Raw genomic sequence first — 18151 nt, forward strand, 5'->3', positions numbered from 1 at the left:
TTTGCACCAAGCCCCGTGCCAGCAGAATTCCCCGGGATAGCTGAAGGGCCCTGGGAGCTTCTCGAACGCAGCTGCTGGGGAATTCCACCCTCAACCCCACATAACCTGCACCTCTGAGCCCACCCTCCTATCCCTCCTTGAGAGGCGGTCCCAAGACCCCTTGTGTGGCTTCCCTTCCTGCCATCCTCCCTGGCTTCTCTGCCAGCCAGCAGACAGGAGCTGGACAGTGACTCCTGGTCCTCTGTGGATAGAGAAGCACCCTTCCTCACTGGCCGTTCCCTGTGGGGCAAAGAAGCCTTTTTTGAGCCTCTTGTAGGGGGCCTGCCCCCCACCAAGTGTGATATAAGGTGTCCTCTCTGGACCGTTTCCTTTTGCTCACCTTGTGAGTCTCCTAGAAAGGATCAGAGCCCAAAGCTGCTCTCAGCCATAACTCTCAGATGGGGGACTCCATGGTTTTCTAGGTCAGGGCAGAATCTAAAGTACAAGATGAGTGAGTCAGCTTTGATAGAAAGGAAGGGAAAGTCAGGGGTTGGGCACTATCCAGGGACACAGTGGGCACCTGGGTGGTGTCAGTCCAGATGGCAGGCCCTGGGGTCAGACAGACCGGGTGTGGCTGCCACCCCGGGGCTCACTGTCTGTGTGACCCTAGACACACCCCTGCACTTCTCTGTGCCTTCATTGCCTCACCCGTGAAATCCCTCCTGGGCTGTTGTGAGGGTGGATGGAAACAGTCCACACCAGGCAACGAGGCCAGGGCCTGTGCTTAGGAAATGCTCAGCACCCGTTAGCTTCTAGGGCTGTCAGTGGTGCTGGCTGATAACGACGTGGGTGGTGGCCAAAGCAATGAGCAAAGGGAGACAAAAGTGGCACCCAAGGGTGGGCTTCAAACTCTGCTGGACCTTTTCCTCACATGTAAATGAGGGAATTAAATGAAATCCCTGGTCACTCCCAGTCTGGACATTATGTGAGTTTGGGGACTCTCTGCAAGTTGTTCTAAGTCCCAAGCTCTCCCACCTGAGACTCAGCTAGAGCGGCAGGTTGAGGAGGCTCCCCTCAAGTACTCACTGGCTCAGAGTGACTCAGATCCCTGCCTGGACAGCTCAGCAGGTGGCAAGAGTGACCGGCCAGAGGCAGACCCAGGCACTCCAACATAGCCATGGGGAAGGCAGCGGGGGTCAGGGGAGCAGAGAAGATGTGGGCATGATTTCTTTGCACCCCGAACAAGAGGTAAGGGTAGCAGGGTGCCCATGGGGACAGACACCAAGATGTGTTCACTCTCTGCCTCCCGCTCCCAGGACGCATCGGATAACCATCACCAACTTCTGCCTCGGGAAGCATCTCGTGAGTGAGGGGGACCTGCTGAAGGACCAGAGGGGGAGCCCCGCCTACATCAGCCCAGATGTGCTCAGCGGTATGTGCACTGTGCCCGGCAGCGGGCCCCTGGCCAGGACACAGCCAGGCACTGCAGCAGCCGTTCACTCAGCAAAGCCTGTCTGTTTAATTGCTCTCTGGGATTAGTGCTTGGTGGCAAAGATATCTGAGAGTGTGAACATGGGGCACTTGAAGGACTCCCCTGAGGAAGTGGCGTCTGAGCTGGGGTAGTGAGGATAAGAGGGAATCAGCGGGGTGTGTGACAAGGTGGAGGCAGCACAGCCACTTGAGGAGAACCGACCGGGGGCCCTGGTGGCTGCTGCTGAGAAGGAGCCTGGTGCCAGGTCAGAGAGGTGGGCACGGGCCAGGCCACGAAAGGCCTGATGGGGGCCTTATTGAGAAGCCTCATCTTGTATTTCAAGGGCAAAAGGAAGCCATTGACAGGACTTAGACTGAGTGTGCCATGATGAAATTTGCACTTTTAAGACATTCATTCATTCACTCATTCATTCTCTTGAATTTACCTGCCAAGGGCCTTCCATGTGCAAAGCTCTGTTCTAGACACTTTGGATACAGCAGTAACAGGCAGACTGACATGCCTGCCTCTGTGGATGGTGAGCTGACTTTCCAGTGGGGCTGAGGCAGGTAACACGCAAGATAAATGAGGCAGTCATGCAGCTGTAACTGCCGATTATATTTCTAAGTACCAGGTGCTTGAGCACAACACACGTCTGTTTAAAAGCACACAGCTGCCGCCCTGGCTGGCGTAGCTCAGTGGATTGAGCACAGGCCTGCGAACCAGAGGATCGCAGTTCGATTCCCAGTCAGGGCACATGCCTGGGTTGCAGGCCAGTTCCCTGCAGGCCAACTCCCAGCAGGGAACGCACGAAAGGCAACCATACATTGATGTTTCTCTCCCTCTCTCCTTCCCCTCTAAAGATACATAAATAAATAAAATCTTTAAAAAAAAAAAAAGCACACAGCTGCCTTGTGAGATGAATACTCGAAGTTTTGTTTTACAGATGAGAAAACCAAGGCTCAGAGATATCGCATCTCCTGTCCAAAGTCACAGCTAATAGTAAACCCAGAGGCTGGGTTCCAGTGCTGCCTCCTGCCCACGCCCAGGCTCCTGGGTTTCATTTTATTTTTTCCTGTTTCACCATAGGCTTTCCTTCCTTTCCCAGCTCATCCTTTACCAGATTGGGTCCCTCCACCCTGATCCCTTAGGGGACCACGGGCTTGTGTTGGCTGCCACCGCCCCCCACACGTAGGAAACAGCGCCTCTGTGCACACTCCTGCCCCTTAAGCTGCTTTGACCTTCAGTGGGGCTGGTGAGCCCTTGGGAACCAGCATCCCCCACCCCATAGGCATCGTCAGCCACCCAGGAGGCTTTGGGACTCAGAGGAGAGGTGGCGGCTGTCCAGGCACTGCCCAGGGCCGGTGGGGTCTCCTCCACACTGGGGGGCTGAGCTGTGTTCAGGGATCCAGCTGCCACAGACCCTGCTGGTGTGCCAGATGGGGCGCTGTCCCAAGGACTGGGCAGGGACTTATGGAGGGTTGTTGTCATGTCCTACGGTGGAGCAGGCCAGGCGGCGGCTAGCCCGTCGGGGGGGGCTGCCCTGGAAATAGGAAGAGAAGGCTTTTACAGTTAGCTGTGTGATCTGGACAGATTACATTCCTAGGCCTCATCTTCCTCTAGAAAAACAGAAAACATCTCATTCATAGAGATTTCATGAGATAAAAGTGTTTCTTCCAGTGCTAGGACAGAGTTTACTGAACTGGACAGTCATTCACTCAGAAAAAAAAAATCCATGCTAGACAGGCACTGGGCTCAACAGTGAGCAAAACGGAGAGGCATCTGTGCGTGAGAACTCAGCTTCCAGTGGGGGAGATGGGGAATAGACAGACAGACAAAGAAAGGGATCCTTACAGGTAGTGCAGGTGCTAGGAGGGAAGAGTGACGGGTTGTGGCGGACTCATCCAGAGCCCATTGGCTCTTCATTCCACACACGCACTGGCCACCTGCTCTGTGAGGTGCTCTGCTGGGAGCTGGGGCCAGAGAGCAGGCCCAGCAGCCGGGCTTCGCAATCTGCCAGAGGAAGGGGCAGGAGGCACGCCCGAGGTGGGGTATTGCCCTGTGGGGCCAGGCCTCAAGAGCATAGGCAAGATCAGTGTGCAGAGCAGGGGAGGGACTAGCATGGGAAAAGCTGCCAAGACTGAGCCCATGCAGTTTGCTCTAGGAGGAAGGAGACAAGAGACCAGAAGTGAGGGTGGCAAGGTGAAGGGGGCTCCTGGATAGGATCTCAGGCAGGTAGCTGTAAGCTGATAGGGTCCCAGGGCCATCCTCTTTCCCGGCCCTATGCTAAGTGTGCGTGCACCTGTGTCCCGCAGGCCGGCCGTACCGGGGCAAGCCGAGCGACATGTGGGCCCTGGGCGTGGTGCTCTTCACCATGCTCTACGGCCAGTTCCCCTTCTATGACAGCATCCCGCAGGAGCTCTTCCGCAAGATCAAGGCCGCCGAGTACACCATCCCTGAGTGAGTCCTGCCTCCCTGGGGAGGGGAGAGAAGCCCAGCCGGGCAGGCGTTGGGGCAGAAGCCGCACACGTGAGGCTCGGAGTCCAGGGTCTGAGACCCAGCACCAGCCCACCCCACCTGAGCCCTGCCCTCTCCCTCTCCTGCATCAGGGACGGGCGGGTTTCTGAGAGCACCGTGTGTCTCATCCGGAAACTGCTGGTCCTCGACCCCCAGCAGCGCCTGGCCGCCGCCGACGTCCTGGAGGCCCTCAGTGCCATCATCGCATCGTGGTTAGTGGGCTGGCGCAGGGTGGGGGCTGCCCCTCCTTCGGCACTGCCCGTCCTACCCAGGAAAGAAGCGTGAGGGTGGGCCTGCTGCCCTGCAAGGCAGAGTCAAATTTCCAGACTTTCCCTGTGGGCAAGGTCAGCAGGTGCCAGCAGCACCTAGCACCTCCTGCCTGCCCGTCGGTGCCCGGGGCAGATGGGCTTTGTCTCACTGAGTTCTTACAGCAGCCTCTGAGGTGGAAGCTGTCCCCTGTTATTGGGTGAGAACACTGAGGCTTGGGGAAGCAGAGCTGATCGTGGCAGGAAGGGGCTGAGCTGGGACCCACCCCAGGTCTGCTGACTCCAGCCAAGGCTTAGAGCAGGGGGCCTGGCCTTGCTGGGGAGCAGGGGCTGTGGGCTGCCTGGGCCCACCTGACATGACTGCCCCCTGCAGGCAGTCCCTGTCATCCCTGAGCGGGCCTTTGCAAGTGGTTCCTGACATCGATGACCAAATGAGCAATGCAGACAGCTCCCAGGAGGTGAGTTCGAAGGGCAGACGGGCTGTTACCCAAGTCCTGAGGGACCAGCCTCCAGGGAGGGCAGGGAGGGCAGGGGCAGGGGTGGCAGCTCCCAGCCGGCTGCGCCTTCTCGGCTTGGTTCCCAGCTCTTGGAGTGGGAGAGGGAGTCCGAAGTGCTGGTCCTGCGCTCCCTGAGGCCTGCTTCTGTCGCCTGAGGGCAGGGCCGTGGGCGGGATGAGGTGGAGGCCCCACAGCAGGAGGCCTTGCCATGGCCCAGCCTGGCCCTCTCGGCTTCCTCTTCCTGCCCAAGCGTTCTGCCACGCGCTGGCCCTTTAACAGTCGCGTTTCTCTGCCCCTCTGACTCACGGGGTTCTCTCTCAACCTTCTCATTTTTAAGATGATTCATTTTCTCCCAGTTTTCTCTCTTCTGTTCCCTGCACCGGAGAAAGTGCTGGGCCCAGTGTGGGAGCAGAGGCCTGAGCACTAGGCTGCAGCTACTGGGTGATCTTAGGGTGCCCTCTGGAGGGCAGAGCTTGGCCCAGCCCTTGGCTGGGACGCCATCCCTTCCCTCTCTGGCCCAGCCTGGAGCTGCACAGCAGGGCCTCCTGGCCCTTGAGAAGAGTCCCAGTGCCTCGCCCCAGCTCCCACCGTCCCAGAACCGTTCAGTGGCTAAAACGAGCCGCAGGAGCACTCGGGAGTGCCCACCCCACACACCTCCTTCCGTCTTGTGTGGCCTGTGTTCTTACCCCCGCTTTGCAAGAGGAACTGAGGCTCAGAGAAGTAAAATAAGTTACCCAAAGTCACACAGCTGGGAAGTAGAGCTGAGCCTTGAACCCGATTCCCATTCCACAGCCCTCCCTGCTTTTGCCCTCTGCCAGCTAACATAGGGACCTACCACTTCAGTCCGTTGCTGTCTGCCTGGGCCACTCCAGGGGCCTCAGTGTGGAGCAAGAGAGGGACACCTGGCTGCCCAGCCCCAGGCCTGTCTTTTAACACTTGCTCTGCACTGGGCCCCCAGGGCCTTCAGTAACCTCCGTGAGGGGCGATTACTGCCCTACTTCACACGCGAGGAAGCTAAGGCGAGGTCCAGGTTGGCTGGAGAGCTTCAGGGACCCAGACTTTCTGCCACCCAGTCAGATTTGGGGCCCACAGGCGTGGTATCTGGGGAGGGAGCCTCTGGAGCCGGTCGATCTAACACTGCTCTGCTCTGCTCTTCTCCCTCCATCTCGGTCTCTCTCTCTCTCTCCCCCCTCCCCGCCCCCATTTGTCTCTGTCTCTCCCCCTCTGCCGCGAAGGCGAAGGTGACAGAGGAATGCTCCCAGTACGAGTTTGAGAACTACATGCGGCAGCAACTGCTGCTGGCTGAGGAGAAGAGCTCCATACACGAGGCCCGGAGCTGGGTGCCCAAGCGGCAGTTCGGCAGCGCACCACTGGTGCGCCGGCTGGGCCACGACGCGCAGCCCATGAACCCCTTGGACGCAGCCATCCTGGCGCAGCGCTGCCTGCGGAAATAGCAGCCTCAGGCAGGGGTACCAGCTCCACCCACCACCTCTTCCCGGGCCCCAGCCAACACCTGGCTGCAGGGCCGGGCCCTGGCTCGCTGAACTCTCTCGCAGGCTGCCACAGGGACAGGCAGGGACAGCCCAGGTCACACATGGGGTCAGCAGAGGTACCACGAAGCTACCTTTTGGAATGATTGCTTGATTGTTTGGTTTTTTAATCTGAGAAGCCTAGATAACTAATCTGCTTTTAATCATGACGTTTTAATCTACCTCTGTCTCTTTAACCATGCTGTCTCTGGACTGACTGAGAGGGAGGAGGAGGAGGAGCCCACCCAGCCTCCTGGCCAGGCAGCAGCTCCCCACAGTCCGAATAAGCTGAAAGTGCACCTCGCTGCTGGCTCCCAGAACGAACACCCACCCCCACGCGCTCCCGGGCCCCTTCCTCCCTTCCTTTCTGACCCCAGGCTCCTACATCCAAGCTTTGGAAAACCTTCACCTCATCTTAAGCGAATTCAAATATATTTATTTTTATACTGAAACCAACTTCTCTCCCATCACCAGGTGGCTCGGCCCACGGCCACTCCCTGCCCCAGCCTGGCCAGACAGCAGGGAGTCCACAGCCCACTGGTGGCCCCCTCCCCACCCCCAGGCTCTGAAAGCCCCTTCTTGCCAGCCACTCTCCACCTCCAGCCCACCAGTCCTTCTTGTCTCTGGTGATGGGGGGCCTTCCTTGACTTGGTTCTCTTTCTCCCATCTCAGTAGCGTCTCTGAGCTGCTGTGCACACGCATTAACCCTGGGGTCCTGCCCCACCCTCGCTGCGTGCCGAGGTAATGCTGACCCAGCTGTGAAAGAGGGACTGGGGTCCGGGGGGGGCGGGGCTGGTCCCAGACAGGAGGGCTCGGCCCCTCGCTCCCCACACGCCACTCTGGAGAGTGGTGGGGACACCGCCCCTCCCACCCTCGCCTCCTAGTAGATGGGGTGTCTGCCCTGGCACACCCCGGCCAGGCCCCTTCACTGGGCTGCGGGGCTTGTGGGAAGAACTCAGATGCCGGGAGCCTTGCTGGTCTGAGAACAGCCCTGCTGCCCTCTTTGAGCCGAGATTTTGAAGTGGATGCCCGTCTTGCCAGAAATGCTGTTCTCGCCAGAATACCCTCCCCTCTCTCCCTTACCCCCACTCCCTCACTGGACTTGGCCCTGCCCAGTGCCAAGCCAAGACCTCCCCTTGGCCCCCGCACCAGACCCCCTTGGAAAGGCCAAGTGTTCCCCTCCAGGCAGCTCTGGGCCCTTCATCCCTTCCTGCCTGTCCTCACTCCCCAACAGGAAGGTGACCAAGGTCTGTGTAACCTTGTTTCCCAGTGTGAGCTGCCCCCTCCCCAAAAGCTGACTCACTGTGAGTGACTTGGGGCAAGTTCCCAAACCTCCTTGTGCCTCAGTTTCCCCATCTGGAAAAAATGGGGCCACCTCTTGCCAGCAGTAGCAGGGCCACCCATGCCCCTTCCTCCCCACACCCCTTCCCAGCACTTGGGCGCCTTGCGCCTCTGTCTCAGCGGGGCTCAGGGAGCCCCGCTGAGCCCAGCACTTACTCGCCTGGAGCAGCCAGCCCTGCCTCTGTCAGCCCTCTGGCCGCTGAGAGCCAGGGTCTCATGCTATGGGGTCAAGGGATGTCCTCTTTTCTATATTTATTTCAAAAAGAAGTCTCCTAAGGGAGCAGAAATGCAGTCTGGCCTAGGGCTCCTCAGGGCTCCGGCCCCTGTGACTGTCCCTGTGAGGCGCTCAGCTGTGCCCCTTGCCCAGCAGACTGCCCAGCCCTCCAGGCCTGCTGGCCACACGTGGTCTTTCTCCTGAAAAAGCAATACCCTTCGAGTCTGCAAACCCTATCAGACAGAGGTCCCTTCCGAGGCCAACCCGTGTGTCTGATCGCATGTTTAGCAAAGCAAACGAGAGGAGGTTGGGTCTGCCCGCACTGGGCGTCACATGCTGAGAGAAGTCCAGTTGTAAAGAAACAAAACAGAAAAATCCACAAAAAAATTTGTATAAAGACATATTTTTGTACTACATGGGGACTCTTCCTGCATGTCAGCAATAAAATTTCCTGTTCTGGAGCCACCGTGGCCTGTGCTGTCTGCTCTTCTTGCCCCCTTCGCCTGGGCCTCCGAGTCTCCCACCAGCCAGTTTCCCTCCCATCCCAGCCTGGCAGGGCAGGGTTCCTGCAGTGCTGGGCTCTACCACCAGGTGTACGGAATAGGCGCCCCACCCCCCACCCCCCAGCCTGGGCAGGCAGCCAGCCAGCTACACGCCATCACTGTCTTGCATGGGGGAGGGCACCAGAAATCCCCAGCATTTTCCTGGACTCACTGGTCCAGCCCCACCACCTACCGAAGAGGGAACTCCCTGCTTGGCTTGGCTCAGCTGGGACCTGTGCAGGAAGGAGGTGTTGGCAAGCAGCTGCCGCTTGCAGAGTATTGGTCCTCCCCACTGCCAAGCCCCCAAGGTGGGGAGAACTTAACCAGACAGGTCCCATCCTGGTGCCCACAGGCCCATTCGGGGCAGCTGGGGTAATGAGGGCCAAGCCAGGCCCTTTCCTGAATCACCCACTCCTTCCCTCTCCTCAATAGGAAGCCGGGGGACTTCCTTCCTTTCTTCTTTCCTTCCTTCCTTTGCTTAAATTTAGACCGCGGAGTGAGCACTGGAGCAATGAAACTGAAGGTAGGCTGGCCCCTCCCCAGGCACCACACAGGGCCCGGCAGACTTACCTTTGTGCTCAGGAGCCCCACGCAGGCCCTGGTCGCAAAAGGAGTGGAGACTGCTGCAGGAGGAGCCCCTTCCCAGGCACGTGCCCACACAACCAGGGTGGGTGGCATCTCTCCAAGATGTGGGAAGTCTGGTTCAGAGCAGACCCCCAGGCCCCGAGTCCCCACTTTTACCCCATAGCCCCACACCCACCCCAGTATCCACACGGCTCCCCATCTTCCTGGCCACTCCCAAATCTAGAGGAATTTTGCCAATTCCATCTCGGCCATACCCTATCCGTGGAGCTGTCCTGGATGCACCGCCAGAAAGCGCCCTCACAGCCGGCCCAGCACCTCCGCCCTGCACCTGCCTCCACTCTCCGCCTCCCTCCTGTGCTCCCACCTGAGCAGCCTCCGTTCTGTGTCGGGGCTGCCTCAGCACCCGCATGTGTCAGGCCTGCACTCAGCAATGCACGGGCAGCAAGCTGCGTGCGGAGAGAGGCTGTTTTGTGCCTAGAGCCAGCCTGGCATGCAGCTCGCACGCCACCTCGCTCTCTACTGGTTTTTATTGAGAGCCCCTGAAGCAAAGGAAGGGGGGAGGACCAGCCAGGGGATTGTGTTTGGCAGCCTCCCGTGCTCCTGAGAAGTCGAACAAGAACCGAGGGATTCAGGCAGTTGTAGCCACTGCCTGGTCTCCACTGTGCTCGGGGAGCAGTTTCAGAGAGTGGCTGGCTGGGCCGCCCAGCTACCTGAAATGGGAAAGGAAGTGGGGAAATGGCGTCTCCCTCCGTGGCTGAGTCGTTCAGGCCCCCACGCCAAGTCAGCTGTGATCTCGTGTCTCTCTCTCTCTCCTACACCCCATGTCCCATCCACCACTTCTCACAGCGCCCTGCCACGACCCCGTCTGAGATCCGAGCCCCACTCTCTCTCTTCCCGGCGTCCCTGTTCCCTGCGACAGCCCAGCCACACAGCAGCCAGAGTGAGCCTTTCAAAAATCAGACGTTTTCCCTCTCCTACTTGCACTCCCCCGATAGCTTCTGCCTCCTGCAGGACAACACATCCAGAGGCCTGTCTGAAGATGAGAAAGCCCTGCACCACGAGGCGCTAACCTGGCCTCCTCCAACCTCTCAGCCCCTCACCCTTGCCCCTCAGGCCCCAGCCACACGTGCCTCCTTGCTGATTCTGGCCAAGCCAAGCACAGCTTCCACCACAGGGCTTTTTCATTGGCTATTCTCTCTAGAAGGTTCTTCCCCACATATTTGCATGGCTCCCTCCCTCATTTCCCTCTGCTCAAAACACCTCGTGAGAGAGGCCTTCCCTGACCACGTGTATCTGGTCTCCTAACTCCTCACCCGACTCTCCTCCCCCTCATCGTGCTTAGCACGGCACGACCTCAGATCACCTGCATGACCATTGATGACACCTGTCCCCCGAATCGACTGTGGAGCTCCCCGTGGGCAGGAATCTGCTCCGGGCCTGTGCAGGGGTGGGGGGCCTGGGGGCCCGTCATCACAGTGCCTGGGGTGTGCGGCTGGTGTTTAGAGGGACCCCAGACAACCCCACAAGGAAGGCAGATGNTCCCTCATCGTGCTTAGCACGGCACGACCTCAGATCACCTGCATGACCATTGATGACACCTGTCCCCCGAATCGACTGTGGAGCTCCCCGTGGGCAGGAATCTGCTCCGGGCCTGTGCAGGGGTGGGGGGCCTGGGGGCCGTCATCACAGTGCCTGGGGTGTGCGGCTGGTGTTTAGAGGGACCCCAGACAACCCCACAAGGAAGGCAGATGCCACAGCCTGCAGGATGTGAGCGAAAACTTGTTTATAATCGCCAGAGCCAAGAATCTAACCCCACTGTGAACGTAAACAGAAAGGACTCATATGCACAGAATGCAGACGAAAGTGTCAGGGAATGCAGCTACTGTGTGGAGTGGAGGAAACCTGCGCTCCGTTTTGCTCGGAAACTCACCGAGAGTTCGTCACCGTTTCTAACACGAACACCTCCCAGCATCCCAGTGGGGATCTGCACTCAGAACTCACCTCCCCCGCAACCAGGCACTTCACGAATACCTATCATTTATTTCTAAAATACACACACATACGTATGTATATGTGTGTATGCATTTTAAATTAGATGTGGAGGGGGGTATATTAGCCATACATTTCTTTCAGGAGCATAAAAGGGGCAATGCAAAGAGTCGTGACTCTGGGTCTGATGGGGTGGAGGGCCGTGGCCTGTGGAAGACTGGCAGGGAGCACAGGCTCTGAAGGTCAGGTTCAGGCCCCGCCCCTTACATCCATGGGGCTGCACCTTTGTTACTCGACCTCTCTGAGCCTCACTTCCTCGCCTCTGAAATAGGAGTCACCCCACAAACTACACAGTTACTGTGGGGACGTGAGGGGCTGAGGCAGCGCAGCAGTTAGTAGAGAGCCCGAGTGACGGAAAGCAGGGCCGGCTGCCTGCCGCCGCTCAAGCCCGTGCTCAAGAGGCAGGTGCTGATGTAAAGGAACGGGCTTTATTCGGACGCCAGCCATGTGGAAGATGGGGAACTCAAGTCACAAAGCCCACCTCCTGGGACGATGGGGGACCCAGGTCTCGAAGCCCAGCTCCACCTCTCAGTGGAGACAGGTTTTTAGAAGGAGGGAGAGGGGAACAGAACAAAGAGGTCAAGAGAGGGGGTTGAAAAGCTCTCTCCGTGCAGACGAGCACAGTCCATTTGGATAAGGAGAGTGATGGCCCGGTGCGGGTTGTCCGGGTTTAGTCATCCTGGCTTCACGTCACCCTGGCTTCACGTCATCCTGGCGCCACGGCTGAAGGTCAGCAAACCTCCAGACCTGGAATGCCTGAAGGCCAGATTCTGTATCTTCTGAAGTTAGTTCCCAGGATTCTTATGCAAACAAGCTGCATATTATGGTCAGCACTTACAGAAACAATGTCAGAAGGATGGTGGGGTGGGTTCCAATTTCTCACTGTTACACCAGGCGCAGGACAGCACACAAGAGCAATTACTAGCATCCATTTTGCAAACCCTCACATCGCCCTCTTCCCAACAGCTGTCCCAGGTGCTGAGGAGGCATTTAGAGGAGTAGGCCCGTCTTGGGAGTCCTTGAGTGAGTCCCCTTCTTCCCTCCATCCAAGACCTAGGCAGCCTCTTACCCCACAGTGGGGCGAAGTCCCAGTGTGAGGAACCGAGCAGCCAGGCGAACAGAGCAGCTGGGGAAGGGAATAGTATTAGGCCCTGAATACACCAGCCACGCCCCCAGCCCCACCAGAAGGCTCTGAATCTCTCTGCCTCTGACCTCCCATCAACACCTGTCTTTCCCACATTCCTTTTTTTTTAAAGTTTATCTTTAGAGGGGAAGGGAAGGAGAGAAGGAGAGAAGCATCAATGTATGGTTGCCCCTTGTGAGTCCCCCACTGGGAACTGGCCTGCAACCCAGGCATGTGCCCTGACTGGGAATCGAACCACGATTGTGTGGTTCGCAGGCCCGCGCTCAATCCACTGAGCCACGCCAGCCAGGGCCCCCGTTTCATCTTAAGATCACTCTTTGTGCCTCCCACCTTGACTAATCTCTAGTCTCACAAACAGACAAGCAGGCAGAGAGGCCACCAGCAAGTGGGCAGGTGGGCAGGCAGCAGGTCAGTCCTAGGCCACCAGACGGAGGAAAAGCAGCAGGTGGGCAGAGGGGATGGGAGCCAGGCAGGCAGGTGGCAGATATGACAGGTCCTGGTCAGCACACCCAGCACACAGGGAAAACAAGTGGCTGGCAGACCTACAGATGGGCCGGCCGGCGGGGAGAGGCTCACAGAAAAGCAGATAGGCAGGTGGCCAGACCTGGGGCTGTGCAGATGGCTGCAGGGGCCAAAGGCTTGAGGCATCTTCCCCAGGGCCTATAGGAACAACCCACAGCTTCTTCCAAACCTCCAGGGCAAGGCGGTCACTTCTCCCTCCTGGCCTGGTTTGGCTGCATGTATTATCCTCCCTTGTGTCCCTCTCTGAAGGGACCAGCAACCATCTCAACCCCCACTCTGCTCCAGCCTGGCCACCTGCTTCCCCAGGGTGGAGGCAAACATACCTGTCACACACCAACCCAGACACACCTTTATCTGTAGGTAGCGATACCCAGAGACGTGCACGGCACAGGGGTGCATGAAACAGCTTAGCACAAACATATCCAAAATCTTTTTTTAAAGTTCAGCTTTTTATTGACTGTTACAAAACAGGTTTTGTCAAGAAAATGAAAGCCGTGTGATCATCAGACTCCTCAGGTTCTTTTTTCTCTGCTTCCACTTTCTTCTCCTTGGCTGGGGCCACAGCAGTGGAGGGGGCAGGACCTTCTGCTAGTGCCACACTGGCTGCTAGGGCAGGTCCACCAGCCCCCACACTGCAGACCAGGCTCCCAATGTTGACTTTGGCCAGGGCCTTTGCAAACAAGCTTGGCCAGAAAGGTCCAACATTCACACCAGCTGCTTTAACGAGAGGATCAATCTTATCCTCTGACACCGTCAGCTCATCACCCTGCAGCATAAGGGCCGAGTGAATGCAGGCGAGCTCCCAACACGGAGGCCATGCTGTGGGCGAAGGCTGGGCGAGCGCTGCTAGGACTGCTGCTGGTGGCCAGACAAGCAAGGGCCTCACCCCAGTGCGGCCTTAGCTTCCTCGGAAGGACTGAGCACCCTAGCGGCAGCTGGGGAATAAGGGCCATATCCAAAATCCTGCAGCCCCCCACACTGAGCGGCAGGCACCCACGGAGACAGACACAGGTGTGTGCCATACAGAGGCACCCATCCCCAACACCCAGGTTCGCTCCCACGAGCCCAGCCGAGACATGCACTGATCTTCGCACGGTTGGTCAGCATTCAGCTGCTGATTCAACTGTGGAAACCCACCGATATCCCAGCTAGTGGTCAGCCTCCAGCCTCAGCGCCACCTCACAGCCCAATTTAACATGGTCGATGGTGTCCTGGTCCTGGCCAGGTCTCCCTCCCGCCCCATCACTCACCTCTCCTGGCTCACCCCTCCTCCACCCGACCCCTCACAGTCAGAGCACCCAGTCCTCAGGCTGCAGACCCCTTCTCTTCTCTCCCTGCCCCCTGGGTGATCTCACCCACTCCCAGGGTGTTTCGATTCACGTTGGGTGTCAAGGACCCGCAAACACTTTCCAGCCCGGACTCCTTGGGGCTCCACTGGCCTGTCAGACACCCCACCTGGACATTTCAAATCTATCTCAAATGAAACTTGGATTTGGATTGCCCGAAACCTGCTCCCCTGCGAGGCTTTCCTCAGGTGTCTGAGCCCAACACCGGGTCGTTGTCCCATGCCCCTCTTTCCCTCGTGCATCCCATGCAGGAAGTCCTACTGACACTCCCTCCACTCACCTCCTCCATGGCCCATCCGGTCCAAGCCCTCTGCCACTGCTGGCCGGGGGCGCTGCCAGCCTGCTCACAGCTCTGCTTCCCTTCTCACCCTGCACGGCCCATCCCACACCGAGCCCCTGAGGGGTCTCGCCAAAGGATGTCACTGAACCATGACATTCTCCTGATTAAAACTCCAGGGGCTGCCCGCCCCTCCCCCCTGTCCCCCAACCCCAGGACACTCACAACACCTAACCTCCTCCACAGGGTGCGCCACCTCTTCCTGTCCCCACCCCTCATCACCCCCTCATGCCTCTCTGCCCCTGGGACAGGGGCCCCAGAACAGACTAGTTCAGGGCCCTGGCCCTCCTTCCTGCCCAGCACTGGGCCCTGCCCAGATGCTGGCACAGCTGCCTCTCACCTTGGCGGGCCCCACAGAGCCTCCCAGGTGTTCTCCATCACGGATTTCCCTATTCCGTCATCTTGAACGCTCAGCAGCTGCCAAGATTCTCTTCTTCGTGTGCTATCTGTCCAGCTCGGTGTCAGCTTCATTAGGGCAAAGATTTGCGTCTGTTCTGCTCACTGCTGAACCCTCATTACTAGGAAGTGCCAGTTGGTCAGACAGACACGGCCATCCCCACAAAAAGATTCAAGTAGATACCACACGCAATACACAGACATGGGCAAAACTTGTGCCACATGCTCACCCAACAGACCCAACAGCCACAAAGACACCCAGGAGTCTCTTTCCCACCCCTGGGGGAGCCGGTCCTAGTCCTTTCCCATCTAGATCTGCCCTCTGCTTGAACCCTGACTCCGGACTTGGAGCGGGGGTCTCCAGCCTGGGCAAAGAGGGGGGTCACTGGCCCACAGGCCTCAGGCAGCGCCTTCAGCTATGCCTGCAATTTCCTCTCCCCCCTTCCTTCCCTCCTCCTCCCTGAGACTCCCGCCAAGAAAGCCTCCCCCTCACCCCAGCCCCAGCACAGGAAGGGGGGCCCACCAGGCGGGGCTGGGATCTGTGCAGGAAGACCCAGGCCCACACACTGATCACACGACTCATCACACACACAAGCCCTGAGCCCGTGTAGAAGTGCATGTGCACAGGCAAGTTGAGCCAGAAGGGAAAGGCATTTTTGCCATGCACTCTGGTGCAGAACACAGAGGCCCCCGGAGGCCCCAGGCTGGGTTCTGCAAGGCTGGCCTGGGCCTGGCTCGAAGCCTTAGTCCAACATTCATTAACCCTGCTGACCAGCGCTCCACCAGCTGGACACACTCACGCCTGGGCCCTGGGAAGAAAGGATGACGGTCCCTTCCCTTGGGTCCTGAGTTGAGGGTCTGGCTGAGCACTGACATCTGGGCCGGGGAAGAGCAGGCAGTCTTCCCTGAGTGAGGAAGCCTTCCAGAGGGGAGAGCAAGGTATAGGGGACAGGGTCAAGGGCTCAGCCAGGATCTAGGCTCGGAGAGCAGCGGGTTCCAATCCTGACCGTTTAGTCAAGTTTTTCAATCTCTCCGTGACTCAGTTTATTTATCTTGCCAAATGGGGATAATGACACAGAATTATAGGATTATGAAAAAGGATTAAATAAGAGAATACTGTAAAGGGTTTAGCCTATTGACTGGCACCTAGGCAGAACTCTATCCTCATCATTATTATTGTTGTTATTCGGAGCCTGGGGGCGGGTCCCTGAAACCCGCCTCCCCTGCGGTTTCCTGCGGTGGGGGGGGTGATAAGACGCCCCAGCAGGCCCCGTTCCCCCTCCTCTCCCTGTCCTCTGCCGGCCCTTTCCCTCCCCGCCTCCCCCGCCCCGCCCCGCCCCGTCCCTCCTCTTTCCTCGGAGGAAACTTTCCGCCGGCTGGTCCATCGGCCCGTGTCCGGCCCGCGCTGCCGCTGCCTGGGAGCTGAACCGAGCAGTGGGGGGTGGCCGGACCTGGGTGTGTGCGACCGCCGGAGGCCCTGGTACTGGTCCGTGGAGAAACGGGGCGCTGACGGTGAGTGAACCGGGGCCTGCGGGCCGGTGGGTCCCCGGGGGCCGGCGGGATAGGAGAGGGAAGCGGCCTCCCCTCGCCGGAGCTCGCCGGGAGAGAGCGGAAGGCACCCGTGATTCCCCAACATCTCGCTCCCGGGACAGCGAAACCGGACCTCTTTTGGGGACCTCACGAGGGGGCGGAGCCTCCTGCGGCCCACTCCTCGACCCCCAGGTTGGAGGGGCGTCCGCGCACAGGAGTAGGACCCCCAACAGGGCCCAAGTCTGTAATGAGGCGCTCTTTCCAGGGTGGACCTGCGGCTGCTCTTCCAGGGAGAGGAGCCGCCCCCGGGAGGAAGCGGGGTCAGGGGCAGCCTCACCCTGGGGATTAGGGTCTGATCGTGCTGACCCCGCAGGTCGACAGGCGAGCTGCCCCCCAGAGCAGCATGGATGCCCCCAGAAGAGACATGGAGTTGCTCAGCAACAGCCTGGCGGCCTACGCACACATCCGCGGTGAGGGTGGCCGGGAATGTACCCCTCCCTGCCCCTCTAAGGCCCCACTACACCCCTTCCCTCCTCACCCCTGCTGTTATAATTGCCCCCTCCCCCACACCTAGTCACCTACAACTAACTACCCCCATCCTCCACTGCCCCCCATTGCCCAATGGCGGCTACCTAATGTCCTTCACATAGGAGGTACTGTGTCCTTGTCCCCCAAACTTAAAACCTGGAGTCTTTTCAAGATGGAATGACTCCTACCAGCCCCTCCATGACTTCTGCCCTCTGACCTCCAGCTAACCCCGAGAGCTTTGGTCTCTACTTCGTTCTGGGTGTCTGCTTTGGCCTGCTGCTGACCCTGTGCCTGGTAGTCATCAGCATCTCCTGTGCGCCCCGCCCGCGGCCCCGGGTCCCCGCGCTGCGCCGGGACCGCCACAGCACCCTGGAGGCGGAGGACGAAGACGAGGACGAGGAGGACACAGTGACGCGACTGGGCCAAGATGACACGCTTCCTGGTCCAGAGCTGTCCGCGGAGCCGGATGGGCCCCTGAGCGTTAACGTCTTCACCTCAGCGGAGGAGCTGGAGCGGGCGCAGCGCCTGGAGGAACGCGAACGGATTCTGCGGGAGATCTGGCGCACCGGGCAACCGGACCTGCTGGGCACCGGCACGCTGGGACCCAGCCCCACGGCCACGGGCACCCTGGGCCGCATGCACTATTACTAACTGGGCCTCGTCCCCACTGCAAAGCTCTCTAGGTACTGGACTTGCACCTGAGCTCATAGCCACTGCGGTGCTAAGTGGGCCCCGCCCCCACAGCTCCCAAGGTGCTACTGGGCGTCCATCCCAACACTCTGGGAGGCGCCCTTCCCCAGTCCTGCCAGAAGGCCCCGGGGGGGAGGGCAGGACACAGGGTCCCCACCCCCGCTTCAGGCACGGTTAAGAGGTGAAGTGACCAATGAAAGCTGCATTCTTAGTGACTCAGTCTCCCTCTGTTACCCGTGCCTCCAACATTCCGCAGGCTCCTGCCACGCAGGGGCCCCGGGCTAACCACCTCCATCGCCCGGTGCTCAGCACATGCTTGCATTCACTTCACAGATGGCGAAAGCACACTCCAGCACTTCATCGGTCTCCCCCAGAACAAGTATCACTCGAATTCCTTACTCACAAACGCATTCCTTACTGGCACGCGCCTAGACACACGTCATCCGTCCCTATAAATGCCCAGGGTTCACGCATCACTGCAATCTCGCGTGCGCACTAGACTGACCTTGACATTAAGGTGCGCTTAGCCCCAGTGTAATCACGTGTGACTGACTGAGTGGAGGTGCGTTTCTGTGAGTCCTGAGCTGACGGACCGTGGGGCCAACTGGGAGGGGTCGGGGATTCGAAAGCCGGGCCTCCAGTTCCTCTGGCGCACAGCTGGATTCCGGAAT

The 18151-nt window shown here is 59.0% G+C and overlaps 2 protein-coding genes across 5 annotated transcripts in view; both read left to right on the plus strand.

Annotated features, from left to right (window-relative positions):
* The window catches only part of STK40 (serine/threonine kinase 40), a 36076-nt gene extending 27799 nt beyond the window's left edge, over positions 1 to 8277 (plus strand). For all 4 annotated transcript variants that reach the window (XM_037032467.1, XM_037032468.1, XM_037032469.1 and 1 more), the window contains 5 exons: positions 1296 to 1411; positions 3763 to 3907; positions 4057 to 4176; positions 4604 to 4688; positions 5963 to 8277. In XM_037032467.1, the coding sequence (XP_036888362.1) occupies positions 1296 to 1411; positions 3763 to 3907; positions 4057 to 4176; positions 4604 to 4688; positions 5963 to 6181 (685 nt within the window). In that variant the 3' untranslated portion in view covers positions 6182 to 8277. The remainder of the gene's footprint in view (positions 1 to 1295; positions 1412 to 3762; positions 3908 to 4056; positions 4177 to 4603; positions 4689 to 5962) is intronic.
* A 6348-nt stretch (positions 8278 to 14625) lies between these two features.
* EVA1B (eva-1 homolog B) lies at positions 14626 to 17695 on the plus strand. The gene is made up of 3 exons (XM_037032589.1): positions 14626 to 16244; positions 16636 to 16732; positions 17014 to 17695. The coding sequence occupies exons 2-3, from the start codon at positions 16666 to 16668 to the stop codon at positions 17439 to 17441; spliced, it is 495 nt and encodes a 164-aa protein (XP_036888484.1). The 5' UTR covers positions 14626 to 16244; positions 16636 to 16665; the 3' UTR covers positions 17442 to 17695.
* The last annotated feature ends 456 nt before the right edge of the window (positions 17696 to 18151 follow it).

Source organism: Sturnira hondurensis, unplaced genomic scaffold (assembly GCF_014824575.4).
Source record: "Sturnira hondurensis isolate 20B ecotype Veracruz unplaced genomic scaffold, ASM1482457v3 Scaffold0021490, whole genome shotgun sequence".
Lineage (NCBI taxonomy): Eukaryota > Metazoa > Chordata > Mammalia > Chiroptera > Phyllostomidae > Sturnira > Sturnira hondurensis.

Excerpts from the sequence above, each read along its gene's own strand:
- EVA1B (XM_037032589.1), top strand. The coding sequence starts at position 16,666 with ATGGATGCCCCCAGAAGAGACATGGAGTTGCTCAGCAACAGCCTGGCG. Across the intron at positions 16,733-17,013 it reads GGCCTACGCACACATCCGCG|CTAACCCCGAGAGCTTTGGT; the intron begins GTGAGGGTGGCC and ends TCTGACCTCCAG.